General features: G+C 37.8%; 1 protein-coding gene across 28 annotated transcripts in view; it reads right to left on the reverse strand.

Moving 5' to 3' along the window:
* The window catches only part of LOC128870443 (twitchin), a 243,403-nt gene that overhangs the window by 197,199 nt on the left and 21,345 nt on the right, over positions 1 to 24,859 (reverse strand). For 25 of the 28 annotated variants that reach the window (XM_054113102.1, XM_054113093.1, XM_054113101.1 and 22 more), the window contains exons 6-7: positions 1,245 to 1,380; positions 482 to 682 (exon numbers count right to left, since the gene is read on the reverse strand). The exons of the other annotated variants lie outside the window; for them this stretch is intronic. In XM_054113102.1, the coding sequence (XP_053969077.1) occupies positions 482 to 682; positions 1,245 to 1,380 (337 nt within the window). The remainder of the gene's footprint in view (positions 1 to 481; positions 683 to 1,244; positions 1,381 to 24,859) is intronic. 28 annotated transcript variants of the gene reach the window in all.

The raw sequence follows: 24,859 nt of genomic DNA on the forward strand, positions 1-24,859 counted from the left end.
AAGATCAATGGTTTCGGTGCTTGTGTGGCACGTAGCACCGTCTTGCTGAAAATAAACGTTGTCCAGATCAATACCATCCAATTCCGGCCATAAAAAATCGTTAATCATCTCTCCATAGCGATAAATAACACCTGTTATTGGAAAACCCTTTATTTTATAATTGAGTCTAGATATATGTACGTATGCACATAAATGGCATAGAATCATTTACCATATAACGTATGTGCAAATTAGTATACCATATTGGCAAACTTTTACATACATATAAGTGCGTGTGCATTTATCGCATTTTATTTGTATTTTAATTTTATAAACGTTTTCAGACAATACAATTCTCTACTATGTACACAAACGTGCGCAAAAGTATATATATGTATGTAGATATATATCTTGGCAAAAATATGTCTTTATCCACCACAAGCTCTATTAAAATATGTAATACTTTTTTACATGTATGTATGATCAAAACGCTATGTCTTACTTTTTTGAACCGCTTTCGAAGCTTAGATTGATGGTAGCTACACCTTCGCCGTGTTGATTTCTGGCACTCGCGCGATACTCTCCTTGATCATTTGACATAACATCGCTGATTTCTAATCGCGCCATGTAGTACAGTTTTTGATCCAAAGTTAAAGACATAGCATATCTGTCACCTTCCTTGAGTTCATCATGGCCATGAAACCTTTTTAAGAATGCAAACGTGTTTCGCGGGAGTTTTTTTTTTTTTGTATCCAAAAGTATAAAATATTTTATACGCATTTGCATTTTTCTATTAAACAAGTAAGAATTTTCATAGCACTGCATTTATGTTCTGAGAATTTGTAATTTAACCACGTTATTTAATTGGAGAACTGCAAAGTTTCAGCAAGTAGTTTATTTTCAGCGGTCATGAAATACATTTAAATAGTACTTCTGGGAGCACTAAAATGGATAACTATCTACTTACTGCAGGTTGTCTTCTTTGTTTTCATAGAAAAAGCAACATTTTTGAGTGCTAGCTTAACAAGTAAACAATTCATAGAACTCTAGGAGCAGCTTTATGCTGAAACAACGATTACGTTAGAATACTTATTTTTAAATTGTTGTTATCCCTAATTTCAATAAATTTTTAGGATCAAATTAGATTAAGCTGTCCATAAAACGATTTTCTGGCGGAACTACGTTATCTTATCTCCACTTAATAATATTGATATTCTTACTTGTTTATTCAAAACTTTAAATTTTATCATAAAATAAACTCGTACCAAGTTACGGTTGGCTTCGGATCTCCGACACATCTGCATTCAAACGTTACATTGCCTCCGTCTTCACTTTGGCGTATAACTGGACGTTCGGTAAAGGTAGGTTTAATGCCGTCGTCAGGCACCGGTGCTTCATCGCCTAAATTTATATACACATATATATTGGTTGGCTTCAATTTTCAAACATGTATTTATACGAGAAAATTCAGTAGTTAAATTGAATTAAAAAGAAATCCAAACTAATATACTTATATTTACGTATATACACATCCATATACAATATACATAAGTATGTATATGGGCATGTGGACATGACTGAAGTAAAAGGACTGTAGGAAAGGCCATTTGGGTTAACAGTTTTATTTAGATTTTGACTAAATTTTTCACACTTAATCTATGTATGTATATATATAAATAAAACATCTGTCAGTCTATGATTTTGAAATAAAAGTAGTTTTTAAGCTTATATGGTTATACATATGTAGCCAAAACTTAAACAAACCTCAGAAAATTGTTTGCAGTCTCTCTGTTAGTGAAAGGGCTGAACACGTTTTAGCAAGACTTTCACTACCGGAACTGGCGTCTGTATGTTGGATCAACCCATATTTATGGCTCGCATTCCAATTCCACACAACATCTATCCTGAACTCTTTGGAACATAACAGAATTATGACAAAGTGTGACGAAAAGGTTTATTTGAGTGATTCATCGAGTGATCGCTGTTTTTTGAAACTGTCAATATTTTTTCTAACACAAAATTATTTTAGAGAGAAAATAGTGTATAATGTTTAGCTAATGGTAAATAATTTTATTTTTGACTGATTGATTGCATCCGGTTACTTAATAAATTGTCAGTACTAGCGATTTGTAATAACCATGACAAATTATCCCGGTTACTTTTGAGAGTAATTATGAAGATACTCAATAATAACGGTGATCTATGACCGCGCAGGAGATATGAGAAAAGGTCAAGTACGCTTTCTTAAAGCCGTTAGGAAATATTCCTGGTAATTAAACACCAGATCTTTCAATAAATACGAGGGCTTGGCAACTTAATAAATTAAAGTTCTGAAAACTTGACTGTCAAGCCAATCGGCTTTGATTAAAGATTTTAATAGACACAGAATAGGGGTCCTATATTTCACTTTATATTCTGATTTTCATAATATTTTTTACACTTTAAGAAGTAAAGTAAAGTAATTTGTTACAAATGTAAACCTTTGCGTATGAGAAATCGCGAAGAAAATTAAGTACACCCAACTCTGATTTTACACAGTAGGCTCCTTAGAAATGTGTTCAAAATAACATAGTGCAAATAAAAATAGTTTAAAAAAACTAAAAAACACGCTTTTATTGCTAATCGAACTAAAAAGTAGAAAATAAATTTTAATGACAAAGAGACCTATAATGAAGTAATAGCAAATCGAACGATCAGTCATAGTCAACTACCTCAGAACAGAATTATAACAAAAATTAAGATACAAATAGAGTAATTCAAATTAGAGTTAAAAGCGTGGGATGCTTGATATAGTAAATTTTACAATCATTCTATTGGCAACTACCTATGTACAGAGGGTTATGAAAGTGAAGCAAAATGCATCCCACGCTTTTAACTCTAATTTGAATTACTCTATTTGTATCTTAATTTTTGTTATAATTCTGTTCTGAGGTAGTTGACTATGACTGATCGTTCGATTTGCTATTACTTTATTATAGGTCTCTTTGTCATTAAAATTTATTTTCTACTTTTTAGTTCGATTAGCAATAAAAGCGTGTTTTTTAGTTTTTTTAAACTATTTTTTATTTTCTACTTTTTAGTTCGATTAGCAAAAAAGCGTGTTTTTTAGTTTCTTTAAACTATTTTTTGTTTATTATGAATGGAAATTATTGTTATCATTGCAGTCAGTGAATAAATGATTCGATATATTCGTGTTATATTTAATTCCTTTCTTATCGACTGTGAGTCTAAAGCTATGCAGTTATCGGCCGTGATAAAGAAGTAATCGGGATGAAGAACTTATTTCGTGGAGGGAGCCTGAGAAACTGATTTACAAGAATAAAAAAAGATTTTTTCATTTTACAACTAAATTCACCTTACTTTTTGCCCACAGGTAAAAAAAGAAAATATTAATCCTGGCAATCCTAATAAGGATAATGGAAAACTTTTATCAAATTATTGCATTGTCATCGGTACTTGATAGGTGTGCAAAATTTCAAGTCGATCAGATTTTTAGAAGCCAGTGAAAATTAAGCTCAAAGATTCCGTTACATGCATACATACATACATACATGCATACATACGTACATACATGCATACATACATACATACATACATACATACAACCCGACCTAATAAAAGTGTGTTAAAAAGATTCAAAGATTCAAATTCACCTTACTTTTTGCCCACAGGTAAAAACAGAAAATATTAATCCTGGCAATCCCAATAAGGATAATGGAAAACTTTTATCAAATTATTGCATTGTCATCGGTCCTTGATAGGTGTGCAAAATTTCAAGTCGATCAGATGTTTAGAAGCCAGTGAAAATTAAGCTCAAAGATTCCGTTACATACATACATACATACATACATACAACCCGACCTAATAAAAGTGTGTTAAAAAAGTACAATGTTCCACAATTTACCAAAATCGTGTAAATGAAAAGCTCTAAATATTCTCACAAAAAAACGTGCAAAAGAAGTCATAAAGAAATCTTACATTATTACATACATAAGCATTTTTAAAATAAAACAATTAATTTCTATTACAATAAAGAATAAAATTAGTGTACAGTGAAAATTCAATCCATAAGTACAAAACACATATAAATTCATCGCTACTTGATAACAAGCGTGCGCGTAATATGTCTATGCCAGATATGTATGATTTATAATTTTTGCAAATGACGTCGTTCGTCAGTCATATTTGCTCTTTTGAACTAGACAGCTGCAGTATAGAAACAGACAAGCACTGAAGCATATAAAGATCAAATAAAGATTTCTCCACTCAAAATTATTTTTTATTCAGTAAAAATATGAATCAAAAACAGATTTTGCGCCACCGTATACAATACTTGCTATCCAGCTAGACGCGACCTAAAGATTACATTGAAATTTTAATGTACAGTTGGACTTGGTTAGTTCTAATATGTACTTATTGCTCTTACACGAAATTTTTTACTTAATAAGACATTCTGTTAAGATTTATGTTTTGTTTAGCAAAACGTTTTTTGTTTTGAGATTCATGCAAGACCGGAAATTTCGTCTAAAAAATTTATTTCGAAATCGTGTAAAAAAGAACTATGAAAACAAGAGAGTTTGGTGTATTAATTAGATTGGATTAGATTTTCAATGGTCTCACTTAGATTTATTTGGAAGAAAATATGTTTTATATTTTTCCAATTTTGACCGAAATATAAGACACTTGTCTTTTAATATCATAGATGCTGTACGAGTATTACATATACATGAGGAAGAGAATTTTTTGTGTTAACCAATAGTGACTGGATATGTATAATGGACGTAAATAATAAAAGACGTGAACGGAAAGATCTGAGGATAATAACTTAGATTTCGCATAAATAAATGCAAATAATTAAGACACAGTTGAATGCAGCAAATTTGTATGCAAAACGCGAGGCAAACGCAAATATACAGAAAAAATGGAGATGCAGGATGTACTCGTATAAAATTAAGCCACATTAGATTTAACAACAGGAGGATGGTTCCATGTGTAGAAGTCCACGCAAGTGGGGAAAGTTGCTGATCGTCATTCACTTGGGAATGGCCAGGACGATTTTTCTGCATATGGTTCAAGCAGCTCACAACGGCCGGGATTAGCCCACGTATCCTCTGGGTAGCTCTCGAACACCCGTTCGGGAGTGAGCTAACGTGAGAAGGCGAAATATTCCAGGATAGCTGATTGTGCGTTGGGTTTGGGACCCGCCACTTAAAAACCCCCCCAATGAAAAGTTTCAAAAAGCCTCGGATGAGACCTCCCTATACTGATGACGACCACTGCAAACGAAATAAGTATCACGATTTGAAGGCATGCACCTGGAATGTCTGATCCCTCAATGGGGAAGGTGCCACTGCCCGGCTGGTTGATGTCCTCGAGAGAGTAAAGGCTGAAATGGCTGACATCACTGCCATTCAAGAGATGCGATGGACGGGACAAGGCAAGACAACCATAGGACCTTGCGACGTTTACTACAGCTGTCATGTAAAGGTGCGCATATTCGGGGTTGGATTTGTTGTGGGAGAGAGACTTCGTCGCCAAGTACTGTCGTTCACTCCGGTGGACGAGCGTCTCGCAACAATCCGCATCAAAGCCCGTTTTTTCAACATATCGCTAATTTGCGCCCACGCCCCGACGGAAGAGAAGGACGATGCGACCAAAGATTCCTTCTATGAGCGCTTGGAACGTTCCTATGAGCGCTGCCCCCGCCACGACATAAAAATCGTGCTTGGCGACTTCAACGTCAGGGTGGGAAAGGAGGGAATTTTCGGTCCCACAGTCGGAAAATACAGCCTGCACAACGAAACATTCGGTAACGGACAGAGGTTGATCGACTTCGCCGGGGGCCGAAACATGGTAGTCTGCAGCACCAGATTCCAGCATAATAAGATTCACCAAGCCACCTGGCTGTCTCCTGATCGAAAAACACGAAACCAGATCGATCATGTTGTGATAGATGAAAGAGACGCTTCTCGTGTATTAGATGTGCGTACGAACCGAGGAGCCAACATCGACTCGGATCACTACCTTGTTGCAGCCAAACTGCGCACACGCCTCTGTGCAGCAAAAAACGTGCATCTACCTACGCAAAGAATGTTCGACATCGAAAAGCTGCAATCACAACAGACCGCCAGAAGATTCGCCACTCGACTCTCACTCCTGCTCTCAGAGAGTACTGCCCCACAAACTGGCATGCACGAACAATGGAGCAACATTTCTCGTTCTCTACGTACCGCCGCTGAAGAAGAAATCGGATTCCGGCGAGCCCGAAAAAACAATTAGTACGACGAGGAATGTCATGCTGCCTCAGAAAGAAAGGATGCCGCCTATAAAGCCACGCTGCGATCGGGCGCAACGCGAGCCATGTGGGATCGCTACAGAGAGCTGAAAAAGGAAGAGAGACGTATTATCCGACAGAAGAAACGAGAAGCCGAAATACGTGAGTTCGAGGAGCTTGAGATGCTGGCCAGTAGGAACAACGCCCGAAAATTCTACCAGAAAGTTCCGCGGCTTACAGAAGGTTTTAAGACCGGAGCGTTTTCCTGTAAGAACAAAGACGGCGATCTGGTGACTGACGTACAGAACAATCTTAAATTATGGAGGGAACACTTCTCGAACCTATTAAACAGTGACAGCTGCGCATGTCACCGAGAATGTGAAGATCCCGATACCCCAATCGTTGACGACGGAATTGTCGTTCCGCTACCCGATCATGACGAGGTGAGAATAGCGATAACGCGGCTAAAGAACAACAAAGCCGCCGGCTGAGCTATTCAAACATGGCGGCGAGGAGCTGGTTAGGTGCATGCATCAGCTCCTATGCAAAAATGGTCGGATGAAAGCATTCCTGCCGATTGGAATTTAAGTGTGCTCTGCCCAATCCATAAGAAGGGCGATCCTGCAACTTGTGCCAATTACCGCGGGATTAGTCTTCTAAATATCGCCTATAAGGTTCTAGCGAGCGTATTGTGTGAAAGGCTGAAGCCCGCCGTCAACCAACTGATTGGACCTTATCAGTGTGGCTTCAGACCTGGAAAGTCTACCATCGACCAAATATACACAATACGCCAAATCTTGGAAAAGACCCATGAAAGGAGAATCGACACACACCATCTTTTCGTCGACTTCAAAGCTGCATTCGACAGTACGGAAAGGAGTTACATGTACGCCGCGATGTCTGAATTTGGTATCCCCGCAAAACTAATACGGCTATGTAAGATGACGTTGGTCAACACCAGCAGCGCCGTCAGAATTGGGAAGGACCTCTCCGAGCCGTTTCATACCAAACGAGGTTTCAGACAAGGGGATTCGTTGTGGTGTGACTTCTTTAACCTGATGTTGGAAAGGATCCTACGAGCCGCAGAAGTTATTCGCTCAGGCACAATATTTTATAAGAGCGTACAATTGATGGCGTATGCCGATGATATTGACATCATAGGCCTTAACAACCGCGCTGTTAGTTCTGCCTTCTCCAAACTGGATAAAGAGGCAAAGCGAATGGGTCTGGTGGTGAACGAGGACAAAACGAAGTACCTCCTGTCTTCAAACAAACAGTCGGCGCACTCGCGTATCGGCACCCACGTCACTGTTGACAGTTATAATTTCGAGATTGTAAAAGACTTCGTTTATTTAGGAACCAGCATTAACACCGATAACAATGTCAGCCTGGAAATCCAACGTAGAATCTCTCTTGCCAACAAGTGCTACTTTGGACTAAGTAGGCAACTGAGCAGTAAAGTCCTCTCTCGACGAACAAAACTAACACTCTACAAGACTCTCATCATGCCCGTCCTAACGTATGGCGCAGAAGCTTGGACGATGACAACATCCGATGAAGCGACGCTTGGAGTGTTCGAGAGAAAGATTCTGCGTAAGATTTTTTGACCTTTGCACGTTGGCAACGGCGAATATCGCAGACGATGGAACAATGAGCTCTATAAGCTTTACGACGACATAGACATAGCGCAGCGAATAAAGATCCAGCGGCTACGTTGGCTGGGTCATGTCGTCCGAATGGATACAAACGTTCCGGCTTTGAAAGTATTCGATGCGGTACCAGCTGGTGGTAGCAGAGGAAGAGAAGGCCTCCTCTGCGTTGGAAAGATCAGGTGGAGAAGGACTTGGCTTCACTTGGTGTGCCCAACTGGCGCCGGTTAGCACGAGAAAGAAACGACTGGCGCGCTTTGTTATACTCGGTCAAAATCGCGTAAGCGGTTATCGCGCCAATTAAGAAGAAGAAGAAGATTTAACAACATCAATGTATTGTATGTATTAGAAAACTCAGCGTCCGTGGAAATGTACAAGATGGAAAGTGCTGTCTCGCGAAATATTTACATCTAAGTATGTGCGTGGGGGTGAACTAGATCGCGAGTGTGGTTGAGAGCTGGATGACGAGAAAAAGCGACGATATTAAACGAGGTGCGTTGAATTCAAATATCGTGAGCGGCGCTCTCAGTTATTGATAAAGATAACAGTAGGTCGATAATATCGATTACGCGCGCAGTGTTGCCACCATACTTTTGAATCGCACTCCTGAAGCAAACAGGGTTACATCACAGAGTAATTAACAAAGGAACTCTGAGCTATCATTTGGCATTGTGCAATATGTTCCGCAGATATCTTTGCAGGATATAATTATGGCATACATAGTATTGAGACTAAAGTTGCTGATAAACTTGAGCCCCTAGTTTGAAAAAGAAATTCATGTAGATGAACTCAAAGAAACTTTTTCCACACAAGACATAAAATAGTTGTAATAGCTTTAGTGAAAGACGCAACACCCACTGAAATTATTTAAAAAATGTGTAAACAGCAGTCAAATTTGCAACATGTTGTTGTCCGGGATGCACTGTTGCAATTAAAGAAGGATTTGCCATCTTTAAATATGTCCCATAAAACCCAGGGGTGATAATATTTATATTGATAACCTTTCTTACCGACATATCTTTTATGTGTAAAAATCAACCTGCTGAAAAAATACTAGCATCAAATTTTGGTAGTGACTTTGCAAAAGTTACTTTGAATTGAAATTTTCCTTTAGAAAAAAGTAAAACAAAAAACTAAGAAATTAACAGATATCAAATTAGAATTTAAATGTGAGAAGCAACAGTTACAAACAAACGAAAAATACACCTCAAAGTAACTGTAAATTAAAACTTTCCACAGAAATTTTCCAAATGCTTCAGAAAACAAAATCGGGAAAAAGCTCCAGGCTTCGATAGGATCACATACAAATTCTTTATTGATGTAGATATAGAATTCCTCGATGAGCTGGCTAAAGTCTACACTAGATTATATAATATAATGATGGGCACGCAGATGCTGCTTTTAAAACTAGTGTCATATTCACAATGACAAAGTTTCGAACTACAGAAGTATATTTTTCATGAAGTGCATTAGCATCATGATGGGCAACTAAACGAGCGACGCACAAATTGCTTAAAGAGTAGAAGGTAATCACAGAATACCCAGCAGGTTTTCTGAAAAATTAATTCACGGCGGACAACATTTACAACTTGACATCAATCATTCATATTAAATTTGAAGAACAAACAAAAGTTTATGCATTTTTTGTAGACTTCAAAGCAGCTTTTGACATAGTCCGAAGAAATCTTTTCATCGGAATTTTGTATAAGAATACAGAATCTGTGATCTGGACAGGCGAGAAAATGTTGGAAAAATTGAGTACCATATATTGATTTATCTGAATGACTTACTTAACAGCAGAAGGTGGTATCATGATTTAGTTATGTTATCTGAAGTTGTAGATGAACTGCAAAAAATGATGTATAATCTTGAAAATTATTGTTGCATATGGAATAATGGTTTTCTGTCAAAGAGAAAGGTTGGCAAGTAGAAAAAACTGGACGTTCAAAGTAGTACAAATACCAATATCGACAGAATATAATTAATTGACTCCAAAGTTAAGGTTTAAAAAACATGTTTTAAATATTGTAGAAGCAGCGTAGCAACAAATAATATAAAGCTACATGGCGAACTTTTCTGGCCAAAAACAAAATAAAATTATCTACAAAATTTAATATATTTTTTGCAGTAACAAGAGCAATACAAAGTTAGGCCACTAAAATTTTGGGTTCTGATCTGTTAGATGAAGTAGATAAAACTGAATTGTATTTTTTAAAAAAGAATTTTGAACTTGCCTACAAATAAACTGTCTTATTGTGTCCTTTTCGAAACTGTGTTTTCAAATTGTTATTGGAATACATTACAACTTTATCTAAGACATATCCATAAGGCCTTATTTAACTATGATGCTAATAGATTGCCACATAAATTCTCAAAAATTATCCTACAAAGACGAACATATTGGGCAAAAGCAGTTCAGGACTTTCGACATGTGGAAGTGGAATACTAACATACAAGTACAGGTAGATGTACAATAATTCTTTCAATTGTGAGCTCGACGAACAAACATGGTAAAAGCTATTATAACGATACGATTCAAAATTATAAAGTCTCTTGAATTTCGAAGGCCAGATGCGATATTATTTACCTCGGCGGCCACAAAAATTTAAACTGTTCTCTTAAACGAATTAGAAAACATACACAGTTCTTAGGAAAGTGGCCTATTTTGTAACAAATCAGACATCGGGACCTTGGGCAATTCTACTTAGACCAAGATAAAGTTAATAATATATTGAATGGAATTGGTTCAGACGGATGCAGTAGTCTACTTAGTCTTGCCATAAGTTCTGTGGGAAATTTTACAATGATTCTTTGCATTTGTTCGTATGCATGTACATATTGTCAACTAATAAATATACTCTGTTTCGTGGCAAAATTCGCTTTTTAACAATGGAGTGGGGAGCTAAGGAAAATCGCATTGCAGTGATTGCATTATATATTGTAAGTATGGTGAAAAAACAAATGAGATTTACGAATTGCTGAATAAACTTAATATTTCCAATACAGACAAAAAAAGAAGTGGTCGTCCTCGCGTGATTCGAACCAGTGTAGCCATAAAACCCTTTCGAAAAATTCCCTTAGAAAGGAGAAAATCGTGTTCAGGGAAATGAATGTATCGACCAGATCCATGACAAGACTAATTAGAGATCATCTCCAGCCTTCCGTCGCTCAAATGGTCATCTTTTGACAACGTGCTTGAGGAAAATTAAACTCGACTGATCCAAGTAGCTTCTTCGGTGGCACGCGGTCAACAGCCATGAAAATATTAATAAATAAAATGACAAGATCTATGCTAAAACCTCTAAAGACGCTAGCAATATTGTTTCTAGGTTTCAGCGTGACCATCATCCAGCCCTAATTATGTTTTTCCGACACACACCCATTTGGGTCATTGTCGTATAATCTTTAATAAATAGTTTTTAAGATGTTTATGTATATTTTCAGCGACCGCCGTAGCCGAATGGGTTGATGCGTGACTACCATTCGAAATTCGGAGAACGTCGGTTCGAATCTCCGTGAAACACCTCTGAGTGTATTTCTGCCATGAAAACGCTCCTTATAAAAATATTTGCCGTTCAGAGTCAGCTTAAAACTGTAGGTCACTCCATTTGTGACACAACATGCCACACGCCACAAATAGGAACTCGGCCAAACACCCAAAAAGGGTGTAAGCGCCAATTATATATGTATATACATATATATGTGTATAGTTTCATAATATAGAAAAGAGTATATTCATCTATCTATCTTATCAGATCAGATTTTCCATTTTTCTGTAGCGAATGAAATTAGAAAGGCATCACTAAGAAGGCGTGACTCCAATAGAGCCATAGACTGCAGACCGCCCGGTAAACATCCGCTAAGCAATTTTATCGCTCAAGCTTTGGAAAGCTTCTGGAAGCGACAGTATACCAGAAGAGTGTTTTAAGTCAATAACGGACAGCATAGCAGAGAAATTGCATAGCTTGTTTGTGCAAGTGTGGAATACAAAAATTATGGCGATAGATTGAAAGGAAGCAGAAGATTAAAATCGAATTGCAGAGCCACTAAATGCCCTTATTCGGCGAAATCAAGCCGGTTTTTGTCCAAGGCAATCAAGTGCTTTTCATATGTTAAAGCATCATAAGAAATTGCTCGAACTAAATGCGAGCCTGTGCCTAACTTTCATAGATTTTAAGAAAGCCTTTGACGCAACTTTTTCTCTTGAATCAAGGCGGACTCCGCCGGAAATAGTGAACATAACTAATAACAGTTATTAAGGAGCTTCATGTCATGTTTTGCATGCTGGTTTTCTCACCGAACCATTCTCGTCTACGTTGTGCCTTGTCCCCGCTTCTATGTATTACAGATCTGGATTGCTCAGTTTAATATTAGCGGCAATCTAGTGGAAGACGTTGCTCAATTTGAGTACCTTGGGAGTTTTGCTACTACTGAGGGGAGTACCACTATTGGCATCGCCAACCGGTTAAAAAAAGGCAGATGTGCTTTTGCCAATTTAAATAAAGTCTAGAGATCCAGAGGCTTGCTCCTAAATACATACTAAAATAAAAATTGTTAATGCTTGCGTCAAAACAGTGCTGCTTTATGGTTCAGAAACTTGGTTTGTGACGATTTTTATCACCTCTGAGTTGCAAATCTTTATTAATAAATGGTTCAGACAAATTTTAAAAATATTGCGGCCGAGAACAATTAGCGACGAGCACCTATGGGTTTTAACACAGGAAAAACCAACTGACAAACAAATTATGAAAAGAAAGTATGACCGGATCGTCCACACCTTACGTAAACCTTTGAGCCAAATAGCACATGCCACTTTGGAATGGAGCCCGTAAGGAAGAAGAAATAGGGGCCGATCGAAAATAACATGGAGAAGGACAATCAACAGAGAGACGAGCAAATCACTAAGCCAACTAAGAGCTTAAAGAAAAATATAGTTGGAAATCTTTTGTGACTAGACTAAGTTCCTAAATTTTATATCTAAGGATACTTTATGTTTATATTTTTAGAACATGTCACTCTCTAGCATGAAATCTAAATGGTGGGAATCTCATTTTATCAATCGAAAGTTCAACTCTCTTATCATTACACTCTATTGCCGCTCAAATGAAAATTAATAGTTTCTTTCAAAGCTTTTAAAGTATCAAATAAAAGTTTGTTTTTGAAACGTAAGTTGTTTTGATGGTGTCAGTCGTGGTATCATACTGCCGTTAGGGAATGATATGTTGTCCAAACTCTACTCTTATTAAAAAGGAACCATAGCCGAAATGAAACACCTAGCGCGCATACTGTACGCAAGTTTGTTTCAGATTTCTAATCTTGTCGTCAACAACGACAACTACTGGTGAGGCAGAGGAAACGGGAGTTGTCGTCTGTGGGCATTTACAGTTCTCGTCCGCTGAGGATAATTTCTATCGTAAATTTAAGGAGGGAAACATTTTTTTGCTATTTCTGTTTTCTTAATTAAAAAAAAAATATAAAATTTGAAAACGCTATTATACATGAAGGGTGATTTTTTAAGAGCTATAGGAAAGTTTTTCAAGAAAAACACATGTAAAATTCAGAAAAATGCATGAAATTTTTATTTAAATCGATAGTATAGTCCATATAATTTAATGTTTACTTCTGGCAAATATTTACCGCGACTGCGCTTCAAATAGTCCATCCGCTTAGTCCAATTTTGGCATACTCTCTCCAATGATTCGGCCGGTATCTCACATATAAATGCTTTAATATTGTCTTCCAATGCGTTAAATGAAGCAGGCTTGTCTGAATAGACATGCGCTTTAACATAGCTCCACAAAAAATAATCTAAAGACGTTATATCGCACGATCTGGGTGACCAATTGACAGGTCCCGAACGTGAAATAAAATGTTCACCGAACTCGCCTCCCAACAAGTCTATTGTTACGCGTGCTGTGTGACAAGTGGCACCGCCTTGCTGAAACCACATGTCATTCAAGTCAAGCTCTTGCATTTTGGGCAACAAAAAGTTGGATATCATTTCACAGTAGCGCTCACCATTCACAGTTACGTTACGATTCGCAGCATCTTTGAAGAAATACGGTCCAATGATACCTCCAGCCCATAAACCGCACCAAACTGTGACCTTTTCTGTATACATTGGTAGCTCTTGCAAGTTCTTCTGGCTGATCTTCACTTCAAAATCGACGATTCTGTTTATTTACGTACCCATTGATCCAAAAATGAGCTTCGTCGCTGAACACAATTTTTCGATAAAAAAGTGGATTTTAAACTTTCTTAACAGAACACGCATTTTTATAATAAAATTCAACGATTTGCAAGCGTTGTTCGTTTGTAAGACGATTCATGGTTAAATTATAGACCAAACTGAAGATGTTTGACAGTGAAACAAAACACGAAACGTGCGTCAGCTGTTTAAGTCAACTGTGTAAAAAGATAATAGCTAAAAAATCACCCTTTATTAATCAACAAAGTTTGCCAAGAATGGTCTGATTTTAGTTTTTATTCTGTTAACTATGTATAGTACATCGTACGAAGGTCGTTTGAAAAGTCCATGCAAAGTCAGAGAGGTGGTACTACTGGTGCGTATCGAGGTTGTGTTTAGTTAGTAGCATCTCTTCGAAGAACACACAACAAGTTTCTGCCAGATCGGTATATTTCTTTGTGTTTGGCATTCGTTTCAGTGGAGGAAGTTGAGTGATTTTCCTTTTCCAGCACGACAACGCACCAACTCTCGCCTCAGCAGTTGTGACCGCAAAATTAATAAAAATTGGATTTAACTCGTTTCACATCCCGGCAATTCTCCAGACTTGGTTCCCTCGGATCTCTCGGCCTACTATTTGTTCCCCAATTTGAAGAATTTGTTGGTGGGAAAACGATTTTATTCAAACGATGAGCTGATTGCAGAAACGAATGCCCATTTTTCAGACTTGGACCAATCCTATTATTCGAAAGTAATGAACAAACTAGAACGAGGTGTATGCCCTAGACTATGGGCATCCAAGCCATCAGTAATTCAAAGGGGCAAACATGCACATTGGTGCGTGCCGTAATTATATGGCCAGCCAGGCTTCCGATGTATCACCTCTACGCGGTACCGGCTGGAAACGGCTGTGTCAACTAATGTGACTTATTACATTAGTTGGCTGTTGTAAAGTCGTCTAAACTAGACCAAATCCTAATCAAAGGTGGATCAACATATGCCGCGCATGGCTAAGAAGGTGCTTATTCGTGAATTCATGGGTACTAACATGCAAGTGGAGTAACATTCACACTGGTACATTCCGTAATTATATAGCTGGTGGAAACCTAATCTATCACCTCCACCCTGTAACGGCTGTATTTTGGTCAACTAATGTGACTTGTTACACTAGTTGGCTGATGCAAAGACGGCTATGCTAGATAGAATCCTCATCCAAGGTGGAACAGCATATGCCGAGCTATGCATGGCTCGTTATGTGTCAATTCGACCACTACAGCTTTTGAGCTACGGAAGCGTTCGCTCTCCGAGATCGGACTACTATTCTGGGCTCTAAGCTCACAGAAGCATTCGCTCTTCGGGATCAGACAACTAAGCTGGGCTCTACCCTACCGTAAGGATCGGCAGATTGCGGATTGCCATAATAGCAGGTTAGTTGCGAAACAAGTTTAAACGAATAAGGAATCCCCGACAATGAGCGGCTAGAAGCGTAGGATGCGACAAAAAAGCCAGCCTATCCGATGAAATATCCACTGACAGTGGGGAAGAGACAACGTTTCTGAGAAATAGGTGTCCGTCTCACCATGCATGGGCATGATGAGCAAAACAAAAATCCAGACGTGGCGGTTTCCATAATCAACGGCTTCCTGGTCAGCGGCTGCTCGACAGGTTGGTTGTGGCTGCTAAATGATCGGTATATGCTGTAGCGCATTGGGAGTCTCTCGACCATCTTTGTTGTTGAAGTGAAGAAGGTGCTGTGAGCTTACTCTGCCGAGGTATTAACCACGGGGTATATCAGTCAGGGAGTGTGTATTGGACACAGAGGTATTGGACGCGTTGCCCTGGGCAAACTCCGGTCCAACCGTGTTTTCTGGGGCCGGTAAAGTGAAGGAAAGGGCTTAGAGAACCCGTTACTGTTTATTTCGGCCCACCCCTCTACACACGCTGCGTTTGTAAAAAAAACAAAGAATAGATAACAAAATGAGGACAACAAACAACAGTATTACATATGGAGCTAACATGGGCAGCGGTAACGAAAGCCTGAAAGAGGATCTCAGAAAGACACCACGTGCAAGTGGATCAAGTCATATACTAGTGGACCTAACCGAGAACAAGACCCCCAAAGGCCGTATAACCACGGGGGAGTCCTGCCAAGACGCTCAGTGTAAAAAGGCCTGAGAGAGCAAAATCGCCGCCACCTGCATGACAAGAAAACAAAGAGAAAGCAGCTCAATCGAGTAGTGATACCTCGACTCTGCTTGGTGAGAAAATTGGAAAGTTGACAGAAACTATCCGTCTAGCGCAAAGCTCGATTAACAACCACATAAAAGAATTGCTCGAATCGATCACTAAGTTCCACATGAGAGCTCAGGAAGAATTTAAAAGCCAGGCGAAACGTTCTTGGAAGTGTAGTGGCTGAAGGAACGTCGAAAAGACTGTAATCATGCCATGAGCATAAAGTGACAGCAAGTTCGGGTAAGAGAAGCAAAAGAGAAAAGTACTGTCAAAAAGATAAACAGGACTGAGTGTCAAGCGCAAACTAGTCAAGAAGAAAGTGCCAAATAAGCCAGATACAGATCATCAAGTGAAAATATGCGAAAAAAAGTCATTCTGTAGAGCATGTTAAAGAAATGGAAGAGAGGATATAAGCCACCAGATTGGAAGCAGAAAATGTCCTCTGTATCAAGCGGCGTAAGTTAAGATGAGGTTATATGAGAATAAGATGGATATGGTGTTAGTTAGCGACCAGCGTAAAAACCTAAATGCCGGAACGTGGGTTTCGGACAAGAAAAATAAAGCAAAAGTATAAAAAGAAGCGAAAGTCATTAGTCAAAGTCAAAGTCAAAGAATTAAAGAAAGTCATTAAAAGCAGCAAGGCAACTAGCTTTAAGGAACTGTGACAGAATGTGGACTTGTTATGGCCAAGGTCAAAGGAGGTAGAGGGCAGGCACTAACATGCCCTGTTCATTTAGAAAAAGTGGTACAGACACTCTTCCCAAAACAAAATATATAACCGAGCTAGGCCATTGAGGATGACAAGTGCATGCATGGCGGCAAAAAAATACTGTGCGGTTGTTACTTTGGATGGAAAGAATGCTTCCAACTCAGCATACTGGCCTCCGGTCATATCGGGTATCATGATACCAGATAAAGTGGCCTCTAAAGTGGGTAGAGTGCACGACAAAACCAGAAGCCTAAACGGAGGACTTACGCAGGAGAGCGCAAGGAGGAAAGACAGGACTTAGCGACAAAAGAGAGGTGGACTCATAAACGTACAGGCATGGTTGAGCGAAGACATGAAGGCACGGATTACTACTTGACATGATTCCTGTCGGTGCATGGGTGCAACAGATAGTATCTTCAAAGATTTGGACGCAGGGAACTGCTCGTTTGGTGGCAGTTGTAGTAAGAATACAGAACATATTTTCTTCTCCTGCCGGAGATATATTTCTGAAAGAATGTCGATTGAAGAGATAATAAAAGGAAGAGTAACGCTAGGAGACATTGTTGGTGTGGGCCAAGATGAAAAAAATGGCATATCACTATTCACCAAAGAAGAAATGGTTTTAATCTAGGAGGAAGTTATTGACGTTATGATCGAGGTCAACGACAATAAGATACCGGTACTTGCGGCCTCGTACATAGAAACTGATGGTTACTGTTTCTTTGTTCAAAGGAAAATACTGCATAATGGATGCTCATGAAAAAGCCAGTAGAGAGAACATTGAACACTCTACATGCGGTGCCGGCACCCACAACACGTACCGGCGGACCCCGAGAAGTCATCTACTAGCAAGGCCGCACCAGGAAGGCGGAATGCACGCAAGGTCCCCAGCAGATCAGACACCGTAAGTTAGCACACTATGATTCCGCAACAGTTGACGCAAAATCATGCTGTTGAACGCACGGACCGACCGAACAAGGGTTCACGGCGCACGAGATTAGTACCATGGCAAAGGGGCATCGGACACCGTGCGCAAAAGATTTGCCGGACGAAAATTATTCTTTGCTCTAATACAAGAGCCATGGGCAAATGGCGGCCAAATAAACGACTAAATATTAGGGTATGTGCAGCCTGAGGTATCATTTAAATAATATTGGTCTATCTGAGACCAATATGAGTCGCTTTTTCGAAATGGACATAGAAAGCTCTGAACGTGTTATATTTGAATGTCCTGCATTAGGCAGACAATGACTTCACCACCTTGGTGGTACCGTAGTATCTCCATGCAATCTTTGGAACAATAAACCCAAAATTGTGCTAAAATGTTAAAAAGCCTAAAACTCTAGGGTTCCAAAAAGGGCCTAGCACGATAGATCAACTCTGATCTTAGTATGTAATCGCCTTCTTATAATAATAATAATAATTAGTAGATGTAAGTTGGTATATTATGAATGCTCAAGACTAAGGGAGGTGATTCTTTGATGACAACACCAATTACTTCCCCGTTTCAGAATTCATTATCATTCAGGATCTCGTACGAATCCTGGTGGAGGTTTCGCTGGAAGAAGGCAAATACGAAATTCATTGTGCGCCCGCCTATTTCCCAGCAGACTCCACTGACATAACTTCCAAAGAGGTGCGGCAGCTAATTGGGCACTACCAACAACTAAATTCGCAGTTAGTCATCGGGGTAGCTCAGATGTAAACAACAGAGGCAAGTGAGGACCATAACTTTCCAGCTCTCTTAAAAGGAGGGCTAGATATATTGCTGAAACTACTCGTCGTAATTCTAATAGCTGTCCCCCCTCGGCAGGCAATGGCAAACCTCCGAGTGTATTTCTGCCATGAAAAAGCTTCTCATAAAAAAATATCTGCAGTCGCACGCTACAAATAGGTGGAGGGGCTTTCCCAAATACCCAAAAAGGATGCAAGCGCCAAATATATATGTATGTATACATATATAGAAACAACAACACCACTGTACCAATATCAGTTTGCATATATGTAATAAAGGAAAATCCATGAAAGGAGCACTTCATTATATTGTAAAAAAGATAGATAAAGCTTTAAATTCCAGAGGAATTGCTTTATGTACCTTATTAGATATTGAATGCGCCTTTGATATCACGGATTATTGCTCTAAAGAAAGAGCTTTTCTTAACACATTCTCAACGGGAAATGGTAACTCTCGTTAAAAAATCGTTGTCGTTGGGAAACGAGAATTCTCGATTTGCGAGAAGCGTGCGAAAACTCCCTTAAGATAAATACCAATATTTGCTGTGATTATGACAAATTTGGACGTTTTTGCACTTTACTCGTAATGATAATATACATAAAATATTTATCATGTTCGGACGTGTAAACACCTCGCTCTCGAGTGCAACCTCCTTAAAGTGGTAAATCTTTAATTTAAAAAATCTTTGGTTCGCGAAATAGACGCTTTAACGTGCTAATCACAACTTAGTATTGTTATTAAAAAAAAAAACACGACAACATAAGTAAAATAAACAGTGTAAAAAAATATAAAAACAACGATATTGACAAAATTAGATGCCAGTAGAGCGCACTCCACCCCGTGAACGGAGTATACCGCTATCTACCGCGCAAACAACAAATCCAAATCAGTGCTCAACTTACTCTGATAAAACAGAAATAGAAACAAGAGAAACTATGGCTAATATAAGAGAATCAACAATTCCTCTATCGTGGAGTGATCAATGTAAAACACCAATAGCGTTAACGGCTAATCACCATCACGTGGAGAATCCGGTAATAAAGACTACTTTGGCGCCCTACAACTATCCGCAAAAGACAGCAGTGACATCATGCACGACAGCAACAGGTACTCACTTCTCCATTATCACTACATCAGCAACAGCTCTAAGCTCATCAACAACAACAACTTCATCCCCTTCTGCTAAACCAATCCATGTACCTTCAACTCTCTTTCAAACTGCAACTCGCAGTGCTGAATGTAGCGCACCAACTACACTGATCGCATCGTCATCAACAGGAACGCACAATACAAGAATGCAAATGCAAAACGAGAAAAAAAGACTTAGGAACCAAATATCAATGAGCCAGAAAGCAACCCAGTAGAAAAATATCCAGGTACGCAGCGTGCACAAAAACCGCCACCAATATATGTACAAAATGTAGAAAAAGTGTGTACCCTAACAAATGCATTGAATTCCTGCCAAATACTAAATTTGAAATAAAAGTCCTTAGCCGAAACGAAATTAAAATCCAACCGAAAGAAACAACACATTACACAAAAATAATAGGCTTACTAAAACAAAAAAAAACAAAATTTTATACATTTAGACCAAAAGAGCAACAAGGGTTTAGACTCGACTCCTATCGAAGACATAAAAAATGAACTTTTTGAACTTGGTCATGAAATAACAAATATTCACAACGTACAAATTAAAAACGCTTCGGGAATAAAACAACCTCTGTCACTATTTTCAATTGAACTAAAATTAAACGAAAACAATAAAGGCATATACAGTATAATTCATCTACTCCACTGTAAAATTAGTTTTGAGCCACCGCATCAAAAAAGAACAATTCCTCAATGTACAAACTGTCAGAGATACGGACATACAAAAAACTACTGTATGGTAGATCCAGTCTGCGTTAACTGTGCTGGCAAACACAAGACAAATATGTGTAATATTAAGAACAAGACGGAAACAGACCAAATTAAATGTGCTCATTGTGGCGAAAATCATACAGCTAATATAGAGGCTGCGAAATCTACAAAAAACTCCAAATACAAAGATATCCGACACTACGCAAAAAAAAAAATTCACGCCGCACAAGAACAAGGCAATAATGAACATCACCAGGAAAATATCTGCACTAATACAAATCAAACCCTTATACCAGGCATTTCTTATGCACAAGCAACGTCAACGAAAACATTAACAAAAGAATTTAACGACCCTAATAGTACATCAAGTAACGATGATTTAACTGAACTTAAAACTATGATGAAACAATTGATAACACAAATGGCCACCATGATGAACATTGTAACCATACTGGTATCGAAGCTAGATGGTCGCACTAAGTAAAATAAAAATAGCAATTTGGAACACAAACGGGCTTACGCGCCACGAACTAGAACTCAAGACTTTTATTCTAGACAAAGCAATTGATATTATGCTAATATCCGAGACTCATGCAACTCATAAAACTTTTGTAAATAGGTATACCCAATTACAACATACACTACACAAATCACCCAGATAACAAGGCTCACGGAGGAACTGCAATAATCATCAAAAAACAATTAAATACCACGAACTTGATGGTTATAGAAAAAATAACATACAAGCAACGACAGTTTCAATAAATAGCTTAAATGGACCAATAACAATATCAGCAGTATACTGTCCGCCAAAATTCAATAACACAAAAGATGAATACCTGCACTATTTAAACGGACTAGGAAGCCGATATATCGCTGGAGGTGACTACAATGCACAAAATTTTATTTGGGGATCAAGGTTAACAACTTCGAAAGGCCGAAAATTACTAGACGCTATAAGAGAAAATAATGGACACTTCATAAGCACCGGAGAGCCGACATACTGGCCTACAGATATAAAAATACTCCCCAATCCCATCTCACCATTAAGTCATGTTTGGAACTATCATCGAATCATTCCCCACTTCTAATGACAATTCTCTGCACCAACAAACTTTTAGAGGACTATACAATAATAAAACAGGCTGGAATTATTTTCGACAAAGTGTGGAAGCACAATTGACTATAAATATTTCGTTAAAAACGGAAAACGAAATTGACTCAGCAATAGCTTTTTTCAACGATTCCATCATCAAAGCCCTCACCCTCTCGATACCAAATATAAAAATTCAACAAAAAGAGTCTATTCTAATACATATCAAACAAAAAAGGAAACTCCGTAAAAAGTGGCAAACTACTAAACATCCCGAAGATAAGGCAAAACTCAACAAATCAACAACTGAATTAAAAACATTATTAAAACAACACCAAGATAAAAAGCTTGAGAATTACATACATAACTTGGGGGCCACGGCAGTTAACAATTATTCTCTATGGAAATCAACTAAAACCTTAGTCAAAGCAGTTCCATATAAACCTCCCATCAAAACACAACACGCAACTTTGGCAAAGACCAATAAAGAGAAGGCAAACACACTAGCTGAACACTTTAAAACAATATTCTCAAACGAAAAAGACAATCAGCACATTCAATAAAATGTAAATACGAGTAACCCAGAAAAGAGAATGAAAATGACAACCTCAGCAGAAATCAGATATCATTTGAAAAACAGTAAAAAGGACACAATGCTTCCCACACCTCTGGAAAGTTGCACAAATAACGGCAAACCAGGTAAAAGTGCATCAGAAACGACATCTTATCGCCCTTTCAGTCTCTTGCCCATTCTTTCAAAAGTGTTTGAAAAAATACTCTTTGCCAGAATAGACAAAATTCTGATAGAAAAAAATATAATACCAAGCCATCAATTTGCCATCATTCAACTGTGCAACAAATCCACAGAGTTATAAACAAAATATTAAATGATATGGAAAATAAAAGGTTCTGCATAGCTGTCTAACTGGATATTGTAAAAGCTTTTGACAGGGTGTGGCCTAAAGACTACTGCATAAAATCAGCCAAATATTACCACGGAATCACTTCACCATTCTCAAAAGTTATCAGGAAAACCGACATTTTTTTATAAAGTTCGAAGACGAATGCTCAAGCATGATGCAAATGACAGCAGGTGTACCCCAAGGTAGTGTCCTAGGGCCTCTATTGTACCTGATATTTACAGCAGATATACCGATCCCAACAACAAAAAATTGCATGATAGCCACATTCGCGAATGACACGGTTTTAATGGCATCGGATAAAATAGAAAAAAACGCGACTGACATTCTTCAACAAACAATAAATTACACTGTATCATGGTTCGATAATTGGGGAATAGAAGTCAACAAAGATAAAACGGTACAAGTAATATATACAAACAGAAAGCCTAAGAAACATAAATTAACAATAAAAAACAATGAAATAAAAATCCTTCCTAGTGCAAAGTACCTTGGCATAACTATAGATGAAAAACTAAATTGGAAACGACATTTACAAAACAAACGAAATGAAATCAAAAACAAGTTCAGACAACTATACTGGCTGTTGGCTAAAAATTCAAAACTAAGCCTTAAGAACAAAGTAGTGATATATAAATCCATAATCTCACTCATTTGGAAATATGGCATTGAAATCTGGGGCACAGCAAAAAAAACCAATATCAAAATAATTCAAAGGACGCAATCTAAAATACTTCGAACAATAACAAAAGCAGGCTGGTATATACCAAACGACGTGACCACAGCGACCTCAACATCGACATAATAGATGGCACAATTAGAAAATACAGCACCAAGCATATACCTACAACGACTAACAAATCATCCAAATGAACAAATGCGCAAACTACCACAATCGGAGAAATTGGGAAAACGAAGATTAAAACGATTAACTCCACAGAACTCACAATATAACAAAAGAAAAAACAAAAAATAATAATTATCACTTAGAAAATAATATAATGTAGCATAATCTAAAGCAAAATTGAATGTTTATCTAGCATAGGTTAGAGAACAAAGAATTCCAATACTACTTTAAAAATAATTACTTATTGTTTAAATTTAACAGATTGTAATTAAAAAAGGGAAATAATAAAAATAAAAAAAAAAATCGTAATGACAACTCCCAAATAAAAGATGATTCTGGCCGATTATTAAAAGTTCAGCCTATTTTAGACCACTTTATTGCAAAATTTCAGGAATTTTATTCGCCAGCGCGAGGGATTTCTTTAGAGGAAGGAATAATTCCTTGGAGAGGAAGGCTTTTATTTAGAACATATAATCCGGCTAAGATCATAAAATATGAGTTGCTCGTATGGGAAGTATGTTAAAGTAAGTCCGGATATCTAATAAATCTAGAAATATACTGCGCAAAATTTCAAGACACTTCCGGTATTAGGTAAATGGCATTACCTCTACCAGGATAACTATTATAATATTGTCTAAAATGCAGAGTTATTATTAAAACATAAGACTAGAGTTTGCGGCACTATAAGAGAAAACAGAAGTTTACCGATAGATTTAAAGAATAACATGAAAAAATGAAAAGAGTGACGTAGTATTTCGCTGAAAAGGTGGCTGTCTGTTGTTGATATATTTATAAGGATAAAAGAAATATAAAAATGATAAGTACAATTCACTCTGCTGAAGTAGCATCGACTGGAAAACATAAAAGAAAAACCAAAGATAATATTGCGAAAACTCTGTGCATCATAAAATACCACAAATTCATAAAAGCCATAAATCCGAAAAAAATTGTGTATAAAAATGCTTATTATCAGTTGCGAGGGCCTGGTTAACTGATAAAGCTGATGAAATGCAACCCGCAACATCACGAGCTACTGGTCCAATTTCAACACCATCTGGTAGATTGTCTGGTGACTTGAAAGAACACACCCTGAAGACAATAAGGACAACAAAAAATAATAAAAAACTCCCACAAGAATATGTATAGTATGTAAAGCGCATGGGGTATGAGCGAAACTCGATATGTATACAAATTCTCTGAAGTACCGTTATACAAGAGAAGTTGTTTCACCAGACACACATCATACAAAAAAAAAAAAATAATACTTTTTATGTACAACTTCTGAAAATGCCTGTAAAATATAATAGTTACAAAAATAATTATCGCAGTTTTAGTGCATATATCTCCAAATATCTTTACAATGTTAAAATACTCCGA

The sequence above is a fragment of the Anastrepha ludens genome, chromosome X (genome assembly GCF_028408465.1).
Source record: "Anastrepha ludens isolate Willacy chromosome X, idAnaLude1.1, whole genome shotgun sequence".
NCBI lineage: Eukaryota > Metazoa > Arthropoda > Insecta > Diptera > Tephritidae > Anastrepha > Anastrepha ludens.